The following is a 13,638-nucleotide window of genomic DNA, read 5'->3' as shown; positions in this document are numbered from 1 at the left end:
CTGGCTGATGAAATTCAGTTGACTGAGAAACAGGTAAAATGAAAGGACTGTAAAATTTTGTGACATTTAATCCAAAAGACATTTTGCCCCTTGCTAACTTTTGGAGCAATTAAAATGAAAAGAGATACTCAAATAAGGAAATGTAAAGTGCTCTTGAGGAGCAATGATAAGCTCCCCTCACCACCCAAAACCAATAAGCAAGCAAGAAAACAAAGCATTTAGCACTCACTGGTTTGTTAAGAAAACCAGTGGAGCCAGTTTGCAGTACTGGGTAGAACTCTGCTTGGAGACATTCTTTAAAATAAAAAAAATAAACTATACAGAACTTGCTCTCAGTGGGACCAGAAACCAGCACAGCTCCATGGAAGTCAGTGGAACTCTGCTAATTTACATCAGCTAGGACCTGGCTACACTGAAAAAAGATGAAACTTTATCCCTTACACTGCAATGTTTCATAGAAACATGACATCTGCTTTCAAACCTCCAACTACTAGAGAGCAAGACTGCTACAGTGCAATTACTTCTGGGTTGATAAAAAAGAAAGAAGTATAGTGTTTTATTCAAACTCTCTTTCGCCATCTGAAATGGCAATATATTTTTCCTTACGAGTGTCTGAATAAGATTTAGCTGAGTGCCTATTCTAGTGTGTATTTTAAATAGGCCAAAGGAACTCTGATTCTTCTGAAAGTATAAAATAGCTACTGCGAAAAGTTAATCAGAGAAGTCACCTCTGACAAAACAAGATAGGGACTGGTTGATTTACCACCATAAGATGGGAGAATTGCTTCAGAATGGTCAAGAGCTGCCATTTTTGATGCCATAAAAGCTGCTGACTTGACATTCTCTCAGATTGATGTAAGTGTGCGGGAAATGGGGAAAGAGTGAGATCTGAATCTTCCAGTTGCTAATGTGGTGAGAATAATTTCCAAGTCATAAGCAATGACTGATATGCTAGTACATCTGATTGCTAAACGCTGTGGTTTAAAGTCAACACAACTATAATTAACTCCATGATTACAAACAACGGATGAATTTAGCACTAACAGCACTTAAGCTTGAATGCTAGAATTCTGTGAAAAAGACCTGGGGTGAAATCCTGGCCCCAGTGAAGTCAATAACAAAACTTCCATTGACTTTACTGGAGCCATTTCACCCATGGTGCCTACAAGAAACAAAAGGAATGTAAGAGAAGCTTATAGAAAGATTATAGAGGGCATAGGAGCTAACACACACAGCGTGTTCTAGTGTATTCATTAATATTAAATGTCCACACAACACATATAAATATGTACAATAAGCAAGAAGATATAGGAGCATCAGGATCCTGGGCAAACGTAGGCAGGACTAGTTTCGGGATCTTGGGATCCAGGAACTGAAGCTAGGTGTCAGAGCCAGTATTGGGGTCAAGAATGAAGCTGAAGGTCAATCCAGAGTCAGAGTGAGGAGTCAGTCAAGGATCAGAGCGAGACTCAGGAATCAGGACAAGGATCAGTACTAGGTATTGGGGTCTGTGTTGGGATTCCAGGGGTCAATCTGGAGTCAAAGTACAAGTCAGAGCCATGGTCACTACTAGGAGTTCAGCAACAGGGCAGTCATGACAGCCAGCTCAGGATCCACACTGTAATTTGAACATTTCTTGGTACAGCCTGTGGGCTTATATAGGATCAAAGAGCCAATCAGGGATCGCTAAGACCACTGTCAATCAGATCATGCAAGATGAAATGTCCTGTGTGGTTTTACCTCTGCAGATTGTGGGTCTCAAGGAGGAGCTGTCTTATATCTGCCACTGGTGGTAACTTGGGGCTGTTGGTTAGCGGGTTCCTGTCCAGGCCTCAGTTTAAATCCTGCTCTTACTTAAAAGGAGAGGTTTATTTTTCAGTTGTAACTGTTCATCCTTATTTAGGGCTATATTGTGGTTCCCCAGTTACTCAGGAAAGGGAGCAATCTAGGATTTTAAGCAATGCAGCATTCTAACCCTAGTGCAAGTAGAGGTGGGCAAAGTCATTGCCTACTCATCACCCCTTCTACTTCCAAGGTGCTGCTAAGGTGGAGCAATTTGGTAACAGTCACTGCATTTCCCTTAGCTGTAATTCTGTGTGGCCTTTAAGAAGACCATGCAAAGGCCAGGGGGAAGACTCCATACTCCCTTACCTGCGTGAATTATGTGTATGGCTTCCCTAATGTATAGTGTTAGTCACATAAACTGCCAGTGGCAGCTGTACTTGTAATACCTAGGACCATATTCTGCCATTGCATGCTAAAATCTTTTTTCATTCAGTAAAAATCCTCTGGAAGAATAAAAGGGTTTTCAGATATTTTTTACTCAAATTTGCCCTCTTTATTATTTGTGACGGTTCCTTTGTTTCTCTGATCTTTTTGTTTTGTTTTTGCCCTCTTCCCCCAAATTGCATAGGATTGGCAACAGTTTTTACTGATACTGTCCCTCTTTACTAAAACGGGCTAATGATTAAAGTTACTCTGACTTTAAAGCCCCTTTTTAAAGATATAATGAGTAAAATATGGAATGATGGTACACAGTGATAGCTAGATTGATGTACATTTGTAATGTATGTAACAACTAAGCTTCTAGTAATGAGGCTCATCTAGAGTGAGCAAGTGGTGAGAAATGTTCTTGAATATTCACTATAATTTTTTATGAATTCTCTTCAGTCACATTTGCACACTTTTCTGCAATCAGAGAGTATGCAAGCAATCACATTTTACTAGCATGAATGCTCCTGGAAAGTGAATATGAAGACGGCAAGCTTGTATACTCACAGAAAATGAATATTAAATTTATTTATTTAAATTCACAACAGAAAATATATAGAATTTACACTTATCCTATTAAAGAAGAGAAAAAAAATTACTTGAGGCAAATCTTCAGCTGGTATAAATGATCATAGCTCCATTGAAGGCATGGTTCTGGCCTGCTATGTCTTGTGTGATGACCTAGCATCACTAAACATGTTGTCTCATATTCCAAATAGCAAGACAAAGTGAGTGAAATGTAAGAAATAAAAATACATTTGAGAAAATCATGATCTGCTAGTAGATATTCCAAGAACAGAAAAAAAGAAGTAACATTCATCAGATAAATTATCTGTCATGGTTTATATCCTCAGCTCTAATTATATCAATGGGGTGCAGCAATATGTTCAACAGAGGATCTGGGCTTCTGGGAAGGCTTTAGGTCATCTATAATGATGATAAAATTACAGCACAAGTAATTTGAAATTAATATCTTATACGTTGTTTGTTGTGGCCCAATACTGTATCTTACAGGATTGGGCTGGCACCTCATTTGGCATCTACACCTAATAGTCAGTGTTTGAAAGTATGACATTTCCATCACCCCTTCATTTTTTTCAATCAAGACGAAGTGAAAACTGTTCTGCAGCAATATTTCTCAGCACACAAAACTGACCAAATACTATTATTTTATATTATTATAGTCTGAAAAGAAGTCTTGCAGTTCTAGAAATTGAATGGATTTTTATGCTTAGCTTATGTATTCGTATAGATTGTAGCAGAATCTGAATCATGGATTGCTCACAACTGGGTATGGGGGTGGGAGGGTGGAAATACCACAAGTCTGTTAATACTTTAGCTTTTTAAAGTTACTTTTTGATAGCTACTTCACTGATGCCAAATCCTGCAACTGCTCTGCAAGCAGAATTCCCATAGATATCAATGAAAATTCTGTATGTGGAACACCAGCCAGAAGTAACCTTTACATAGTTCACACATTAGAAGCCATATGCTATACAACAGTTTGCAAATTAACTGAGGATATGAAAAGAGAATGGACTTGCTACTAATACATTCTTAAAAATTAAAAGCCTTAATGTGATATATATTTCAGTTAAAACTCTTAGAGCTAACTTAGTAAATTTTCTCTGTTTATTCTTAGTACCTCAGATTGAAGGAAAAGAGCATCACATAGTCAGTTATGTAGGAGATTCTGTTGTACTGGTATGTAAAAGTCTCAAATATATTCCCATCAACTGGATCTGGTACATGAGTAATGGAAGTGACCAGGTAAGATTTCCCTTCATTGGTCACGCAAAACAGTGAAACAACTGATTGCAAGCACATTGTCCTTTTGCAGAGTATAATTAATTCATGCTTCATAGACCTACAGCAGCTTTCACAAATCCTACTTTATTCTTTAGATACAGTTGATATGAATTCACCCACATGATAAAACTATAATCTATCAGTATAGGTCATCATAGATATCTTTACGGAGGACCTGCACCATATGATTACAATCTAATGGACTCAAAACAAATCAGATGGGTGGGCCCAATCCCGAGGTGTTCACTTTATCCACATTCAGTCAAAACTTTTGTTGATTCCTGTGGGAGCTTTTTCTGAATAAGAAGCAAGAGACATACTGTCCTCCATAGGGAAAAATATGTATTAGCTCACAATTCAACTAACAATTTCCTCCTAATCATCCTGTTGTGGGACCTAGTTAGCCATCTCTCTTAATCCTCACGAGTCCAGAGGGCAGGTGTTTTGTATGGAGTCCAATGGCTTCACAGTATTCCCAGTGTCTCCACAATATAACCTGTGTTCCCTTTTTGTTCATGCAACATGACTCCTCTTCAGAACCCATGTAGAGATGGTCTCCCACCTTGTTGCTATGTAAAAGAATCTCTCAGATTTTTTGCAACACAGAGGAGAAGGAAGCACAAGGTAATGCCGAGAGCAAAACCATTATCTTATGCTGCTGTATCACCACTGGGGTGAGGAATGATGTCCTGGAAGACATCTGTGCCTATTTGCCTAAGCTATCCACAACTCTGGAGTCCCAGCCCCATGGAAAGATCACTGCTTCTACATTTCCACAACATCCATCCTTCCCCTGCAGCATCCGTCTTATTATAGGGGAGCCCAGGGTACTGAACAAGGACTACAAGAGTACATTTAGGGCAGATATTTAATTTTTCAGTGGAGACCAGTAGCTTGTAAAACTCTTAATAGGAAAGACAGAAGGCTTTGTTTGCTGAACAAAGCTTAACTAAAATACAGTATAAGTTATCTTGATTTTTATCCATTTGGGATGACTAAAACAAAAGAAGGTAAGAGGTCTGCCCAACTGTATACAGTAATTTAGAAGTACAGCCTTGATTAGAACCCAAATCCATATGACAACCTTGCTCTAACTTCTAGACCAACACAGCCACATTAACCCTTACAGCTATAATGTTCCTTAGTCATTTATACCAAGTATCACCCTAACAATAACTAGGACTGGTTACATTTTTCATTTTTGCCAACTCTTTGCTTTGATGAATGATCAGTTTTTAATCTGGAGATGTTATGTAAGTGACCATCACACTCTTCCAATTCCCATTATTTATAAATACTTGAATTCACATGTTTACACCAGTGTAGCTCCACTGACTTCAGTGGAGATAAGCCAATTTACATCAGCTGAAGATCTGGCCCAAAGTTTCAACATCAAAGAAACGGTGCCAGTAAGTGGGAAAATGCAAAGGACAGCAACAAATGAAGTTGAAGTTATAGAAACAAAGCAAAAATGTTGGTCACATTTGGAAAATAATGTATATTCTGAGACCAAGACCTGAAGGTGCTGAGCACCTCCAGCTCCTATTTTAGTCAATAGACCTGATCGTACATCTGGGAAGTCAAAAGCAAAACTCCCGTAGAGTCCAGCAAGTGCCAGAAGATCAGGCTCAAGGGATGTGGCAAGTATTCAACGCTTCCCAGGTTTTATCCCTGAATATATGTAGCTTATCTGCAGCTGTACCACCTCAGGCAGTATTATTGTCAAATCACATAAACCAAGCAGGGTTGGGCCAGATTAATAATCTCCAAGGAAAAAACAAATGCTGATAGAATCAGTGTTGGTAATTCACTAGGCTGAATTCTGCCTTCAGTGGCATTTTAGCCAGGCAGGATGATCCAATAAGAATTTAATTAGGAATGAGCACTGGGTCTGCCAGAAGTGCCATGGTATTTTTAAGTGATCAAGAACAAGGTGTTACATCTCATCTAGAAGCGAGCACCTCTAGCAGCACACAGCAATTAATTCACTGATGACTTTGAAGGTACATTTCATCCTAGTCTACACTAGGAATTTACATTGGTACAGATAGCTATGTCCACACCTCTGGGAGACATAGCTATAATGACCTAGCCCCCAGTGTAGACAGTGCTAGGTCGACAGAAGGATTCTTCCATTGACCTAGATACTGCCTCTCAGGAATGTGGATTACCTATGCCAATGGGAGAATCCCTCCCACTGGTGTGAGTAATGTCTATACTGAAGAGCTGCACCAACGCAGCTGTGCCACTGTAGCATTTTAAGTGTAGACAAGCCCTGATATTTGTAGCACTTCTGTTTTCTTTGGAGTTGCCTTGCTAAAATTCCTCTTATTTGAACTAAATAAGGTATTCTTTCTTCACCTGTGCTGTTATGTATTGAACTGAACAGTTGTGTACTGTGGCTGTGTAGACATAGCTTGTAATTAGTCTGTAAAGCAGGGATATCAAACTTATCTTGGAAAAAAGGAAGAATTCTTTGTTTAATTATGATATGTGAGCTGAGATATAAATTCAGGCCTATACGTGCCACACAGTGCCAAGTGAAATGCCCACTGGTATCACTTTAGGATTTGCACAGATATCTAGAGGAGCATATGGTCTTTATGCAATAACTAAATGTTCACTTACTATTATTTAGTGCCTTTTCTTGAATTGATCATATGCTGTGAAGCCCACCACTGTTACTTCCCCTTTGTTTCTCATCCTTCCCCATCCTTCTTTCTCCATTTCTCTCTCTCCCTGGTCTTTGTGAGTCTCCTCTCTTCTTTTCTCTGTATTTCCTGCCCTGCAGCAGCTCCCAGTTCCAGTGAGTGGAGTTCACTCTATCCCTTGCCCCATTCTATTTACTATGCAAAGTGTATTTACTTGGATAAAACATTTGGAATGGATACATTTTGATAAAAATGTGCTACATATGCAACACCATTTAATGTTATAACTAATATTACCTGTTGTAAACACAGAGATTTTCCACTTTCAAAGTATAAAGGATTTTATTAAACATTTTTGACATTGCAATCATATAATTTCTAAATGTCTTTTTATATTAGGTTGCTGTTAATGATTCTTTGATGCCAGATAAGTATATAGTCGATGAAAAATATGCCAACATAACGAAACTCAAGATTCTGAAGATCTCAGAGAAAGATGATAGATCATACTGGTGCCAAGCTGTATTTAAACTAGGAGAGAGCAAAGGAAAAGTATCCCTTAAAGTTCTCACCTATATGACACCACTCAAACCATTTCTTGCAATAGCTGCTGAAGTAATTATTTTAGTAGCTATTATTTTCCTGTATGAGATGTACTCCAAAAAGAAACAGATGCATGCAGGTACGATTTCTTTGTTTTTTTAAATAACACTTCGCACTTTTTACTACTATAATATGTTAGATATAGTGGCATACTCTACACACCGTTTCAATTTAAATGATAGTCAACGACAAAATGTGCCTCCTAATTCTCCATGATAGTTGTCTATATATTTTTCTCTAAATGAAAATATCTTCTTTTGCGTATTAATCATTATATAAGTTTTAATTTCCTAATATTTAGGGTCAAATTCATGTCCTAAATGCTTTTAAAAGGGACTCGGGTGCCTATGTAGGGTCTAATCCAACCTTACTCACACAAGTAAAATTAGCAGATAAGGACTTCAAGGATTGATTTTAAATGCTCCCAGAACAGTGTGTGCACAAACCCTCATGGGCACTGATGGAGATTACTCATGTCAAGAATATCATAGTGGAGAGGGGGAGGGTAGCAATGTATTAAAACAAAATGAATTGATCACGGCTCCTGAGCCCAAATATCCTTTTCAAATATCCATTTTGTGATATGAGCTGGGACAGACCTGCAGAGTGTGATCTCAGTGGATTTTGGAAGAGGATGCTGAAGTTGCAAGCCAGAGTTTAGTGGTGGCTTTTCAGGCATTTGCCAATGCATTATCTGAGGGCTGAATTTATCCCAAGGGTCTGAAATGTTAAAAGCACATATATGTGACTCAAACTGCCATGTGGTCAGGACAACTGATGGGATGTAATTTAAATGTCATTTCTCTACAGAGAAAAAGCTCAATGCTCAGTTTTATAAACTGCTGGAGAGTCCCCAAACTTTCCTAAAATGAGAAGTTTATGGGAAATACAACAGCTTAATCTTAGACAGGCTGCAGAAAGGTATTTTGAATAAAAAGGAGCATAGTAAAATTGTACTTCAGATGTATATTCTGTATGCCGATTAGTACAGAATTTCCTTGTTTACTGTTTTACTGATTCTTTTATATGTTAGACAATTAATTCATTATAAAATGAAGTGAAATGGTTTTCAGTGTCAAATAACTTCTTAACAGTAAACACATAATATAATAACCATACAGTTTTCCTTGTCCCACAGAAGATGAAAAAGAATTTGAACAAATTGAGCAACTGTAAGTAGTGACTATTATTTTTACAATACTTAGACTGTACTAACATTTAATGGAATATTAAACAGCTTTGATACTAGGTAACTCAGAGTCAAGAACAATACACTGCTCTTAATATATGACATTGTAAGGTGTAAGTACGAATGCCGTGGGTGTTTTAATTTATTGTTTATCACAGAATCGAACTGGTAGAATGGCCTGATACTGTTCCCATCAAAGACCATAATTTATTCAGGATGAGGGAGATAACTCTCAGATAGAAAATGCTTCCAGAATGTTTCCACCCATTCACTTGTGCTGTGTTTCTAGTTTAGTCTGCATTATGGGGCACACAAGGCTTCCTCTTCTGTATATAGTACATGAAAGACCCTTCGTACAGTAGAACTGGTGTGGGTAAGTTATGTGGTGGGGGGATGGGGTGGTGATAATTTGGAGAGCTTTTATTGGGAGTTAGGATCACCATGCCACCATGGTAGTCGATTTTTGGGGAAGGTCCTGGGCAGGAGCTGTAGATATGAAGCTAGTTTGATGGACTAGCCATTTTCCCATCCATGTGGTGTAGCAGAGTACACCAGCCACAAGAAGTACTGCAACACTGTGGCTGAAGAAGTAGGTAGGAGGCAGCTCTGCTGCTGCTCTGTAGCTTATGGGTGAATTCCTTCCCCACAGAGGCTTATGGAACTCTGGATGCACAGTAAAGACAAACTTTAGCCTTCTTTGATATCCATGCTTATACTAGGATTAATGTTCTAATTTATTGAAATCAAGTATAGTTACCTTACAAAGCACAATCACTTCCCCCTATACTCCTCCACTGGCTTCCCATTCATTTAAAGATCCTATTCAAAAGTACCCTTCTTTCCAAGGAGTTGCTCTAGGCTCTCATGAACTTTGTTTTTCTCTACTCCCCTCCTCACTCCTTCCATTCATCAAGAGCTTGGTCTCCTCTTTGTCCTTCTGTATGATGTCCACACTGCTGATGCAAGCGCCTTTTCTTCTACTACTCCTACCATCTGGAGTAGCCTCCTGCTATCCCGCTCCCTCTCAGTTCCAATGCCAGCTAAAAATATAGTATTTTCTCCCTTGATTATCTCTCTTAGTTCCTCTTTAGCACTGCTGTTATTTATTTAACTCTGTAATTATGTTTATTACGCTGGAAAGTGTTTTGGGATACAGTGGGTATGTCTTATGTCGATGATTGAGTAGCTGTCTTACTTTGTCATGTCTTCACATTGCCGTACTTTCATCACAAACAATCTGACTGAAACCGAGGTTTACTGTTTTAAAAAGAGAACAAAATAAGTTCTTACTCATGATATATAAAATGCATATTATTTTCACTGGAAAGCCTGCAAAGTCTCCTTTTAAGCCATTTGATCTTTATTTAATACATTATTTACCTACGAGGTTGGAGTTCTGTCCTACTGGATAAATACACAGTTAGGGACTTTTTATAGTGTGTACTGTTTGTGTGATTGCTAAAGCTCTCCGGCATCAAATTAAACAGCTATATATTAGTAGCTGTTTAAAGCACAGAGTTATGTACCAGATGGCCTGGAATTTTTCCTTTGGAGCCATTCCATCAAATTCTAACTTTTTGTGATGTGTGTTGCTGTCCTAAATCCCTATGGTTGGTGACATAAATAATAGTCTCATCAAAAAAGTGTATTGCCAGGGGGACTGGGTGGCTAAGGAGTAAGTAATGGGAGCAACCGAACTTTTCATGTCTACACTAGTTAAATCTAGCCCAGGTCTGAGTTGACCAACAGCAGTTACTATTTAATAGCTATAGGCACTGTAAAGGGAGACTACATGAAATGAAATTATAGTTTTAGTCCTTTTCCTACTGGACAAGTGTCCATCACACAAAAACCACATTAACAATTGGTGCTAATGTGCCCCTTTTTAGCACAATCATCAGAGAGATGCTAAGGATTGAATGCTATGGAGCTACTACTCTCTCTCGCCCTTAGGTGGTCCCTCCAGATGGGTTGGGCACATTGGAAATCATATATTTTCATTGCCTGTAGTGTAACTATGTGTTTAACAGATAGGACCGGATTCCAGGACTGCCTCTTTGACATTCTTCATAAGGACAGATTTTACTCCCAACTTAAAAAAGAACGAGGGATTTTAAAAATCCTCTAGAAAAATAACCACTGAGCAGGTTCGATCCTGTAGCTAGACAAAAGCCTTCTTGATTATCCGGAGTAACAACTGAAGGATTGAGCCCTGTGTTATTAATATTTAAAAGTTTAACATTTTGGTCCTTTTTACCCAAAATACCAAAAATTAATGAAACAGTATATAGTATGGTTCCTCAGTTTTTGGTATTTGGAATCATACTTTACACTGTTTCATCAGTTTTTGGTGAACTGATGAACCATACTGAACACTTACAAAATAATAATAATAAAATCAGCATCTTTCTTATGTTTTGTTTATAGAAGTGTAATTTTAAATGTGTTTTTATTATACCTCACCTTGGGAACAACACCCTATATCCTGATTTTCAGCACAAAATCAATTTATACTACTGAGTTGTTGTAGTAGGATCACTAGCACAATCTATTATAAAAACATTACTGTCAATTTTTCACTGTAATAATCCTTTCCAAGGGTTTTATGGTTTCAGGAAATGACTGGGTTGAATGCAGAAAGCACTGGATGGTTAGGCTAATCACTACCTGATTGGTAAAGGTCTCTGAATAGGTTATTTTGCTATAATGATATTTTATGTAAAATACATATTTGTTCTTTTCCTTTTTCTCATGCCTTCAAGTAACATCACAGTGGAAAAATTTAAAATGTTTTTAGTGCATGCTAGGTAATCAGATCATTGGATTGGGATGAACACTACGATTTTTATTGTACAGTCTATGCATGTTAAAAGCTTATTTTGGGTTTTGGATTTAAACCTGTTTCTTTCTTCAGTAAATCAGAAGATAGCAATGGTGTAGAAAATAGCACCACCAGGCACCGAAAAGTTTAAGTCAGTTCCTAAAGGAAGGTAAGTAAAAGAGAAGACATATTAGAGATTTACTAGGCTCTTTATGAGCAGAATATTTCAAAAGACAAAAAAAAAAATCTTTCTACTGTCTTTATCTAGTACATTTTCAGTATATATTATGTGGGAGTGGCACAGAACTGGAACAAATAATATGTACAACTCATTCATGACTGAAAGGAATTCAGAAATCAAGTACAGTGCTGTTTTCAGAGCTCTATTTTAATTCATTTTTATTATCTTCCTCATTTCCATCATGATTACTCTACTACATTCACATAACACTTTTTAAAAAATGGGGCCAAACATGAAAAACCCTAATCATATGCATATCAAACCTTAAATATGCCAACAGTCCCATTAAAGTTAGTGTGACTGCTCACTTGTATAAGGACTACTCATATAACTAAGAGTTTGCAGGATTAGGCCCCAAAACAATAGGATTACATAGCACAGGGAGGGTAGGGAGTGAAGGAGTTCAGGATAGTGAGAAGGGCAGAGTTCAAAGTAGATGACAAGACATTAGCAAAAGGGAGCAAAGACAGAGAGGGAGATAGAGGACCATGAGCAACAGAGAAGACTGAGAAGTAACAAATTGGTCATTTTGAAAGAAGTGAGTGACAGAAGGGGTAGACGAGGGGAGTGAGTAATGCTGAAGGAGCGCAAGTGGTGGTGGTGAGAAAGAGAGGAAATTCAGAGACAGGTTTGAGCTCCCTGATTCTTTGCCCCAGTCACAGTCCTGGCACAGACTACTTTAACTTGTGCCAATCGGCAATCTTTCCCAATGGATTGTCTGCCAGCTGAGGACAATAGTGCACTTAGCCACTCCCCCTGCTCACCTCTCCCAGCACCTGGTGTGTCTTCTGTGACATGGGAGATTGGCATTCAAGGTGGCTCCCCTGGCTTTACATTCACTGGCTCGTCCCCCATTACCGAGGACTTGTAGAAGTCTTCCACCCTCTTTGCATCTGAGGACTGGGAAGAGAGTGACCAGATCAGAATGAGATTAAAGGTACAATTTTCAAAAGTGCCTAACCGATTTAGGATCCTAAGTCCCCCACTGACTTTCAATGAAACATAGGCTCCTAACAGCCTTGGAAATGGGACTTACGCACTTTTAAATGTTTTTTTACCCCAAATCCAACACTGAGTCAGAATGAAGTTGGAGATCAAATAAAAAGAAATTAGAAAATGCCTAATGTCTACACAGTAGGCATAAACAATTGATAGAATTCATCTGTGTCAATAAGCAATAATATGTATGTTCTGTTTAATTCAGGAGATTTTAAACCAACAAAAAGGAAATATCATTTGACCATCACAAAACCACAGGAAGATGTACATGGCTATGCGGTTCAAATATCTACAATGCTTCTAATTAGAGCTCATTAGACTTGTAACAAAAATAATGAAGATCTCCTATTCTGTTTTTAAAATATAAACATGAAACTGCCTCTTTGTCAAATAGTTATTCTATAAAGACTATACTGTATCCAGACATTATACATATGTACTCTCAAATATCTGTTGTTGTGTTTGTGTCTCCTTACTGGTAAAAGTCAATCTTTATGCTACTGAGACTTCCTGGCCTCAGTCCAACTAGTTAAGAAGATTAACCTGTATAATGTTTGCTTCCCAACATTGGGCCTGATTCTGCATTTATAGATCATCCAACACTCTTAGTGACTTCACAGAGTGAGCAGATGATGTAAGATCAGGACCACTATAAGCTAACAGTAGATGTTGCAATGTAAGTTCAGATTCACAACATCTTAGAGAAAATATCTTTTACTGGTAGACAGAGCAAATACAACGCACAAAAGCCATTTTTTACACCAAAGGAATACTCGAAGGGGAATCTTTATCATATTTTTCAAACAATCTTAAGGGTTTTATCATTTCCTATGAAGATTCTTAAACCCAAATTTAGTTAGCATCATTTGCAATTAGGGAGAAATAGATTGTGAACTCTGGAAATTTAAGATGATACACATTGCCTTAGGATTTCCTGTCCTAACACAGAGCCATTTTTTGTACAAAAATTTGACATTTTGTACTTTATAAACTACCAAACAAATGAATAAATACGCTTGACATTAAAAGGTCCTAGCATTGATTTATATATCAA

General features: G+C 37.9%; 1 protein-coding gene across 1 annotated transcript in view; it reads left to right on the top strand.

Annotated features, from left to right (window-relative positions):
* EMB (embigin) overlaps window positions 1-13,031 on the top strand; it is a 28,002-nt gene extending 14,971 nt beyond the window's left edge. Inside the window, exons 6-10 of the mRNA XM_050947071.1 lie at window positions 3,914-4,041; window positions 7,131-7,413; window positions 8,473-8,506; window positions 11,438-11,513; window positions 12,790-13,031. Coding sequence (XP_050803028.1) covers window positions 3,914-4,041; window positions 7,131-7,413; window positions 8,473-8,506; window positions 11,438-11,495 — 503 coding nt within the window. The 3' untranslated portion in view covers window positions 11,496-11,513; window positions 12,790-13,031. The remainder of the gene's footprint in view (window positions 1-3,913; window positions 4,042-7,130; window positions 7,414-8,472; window positions 8,507-11,437; window positions 11,514-12,789) is intronic.
* Window positions 13,032-13,638: the final 607 nt, after the last annotated feature.

This window comes from Gopherus flavomarginatus, chromosome 3 (genome assembly GCF_025201925.1).
Source record: "Gopherus flavomarginatus isolate rGopFla2 chromosome 3, rGopFla2.mat.asm, whole genome shotgun sequence".
NCBI lineage: Eukaryota > Metazoa > Chordata > Testudines > Testudinidae > Gopherus > Gopherus flavomarginatus.
This window is presented reverse-complemented; position numbering and strand designations above follow the sequence as displayed.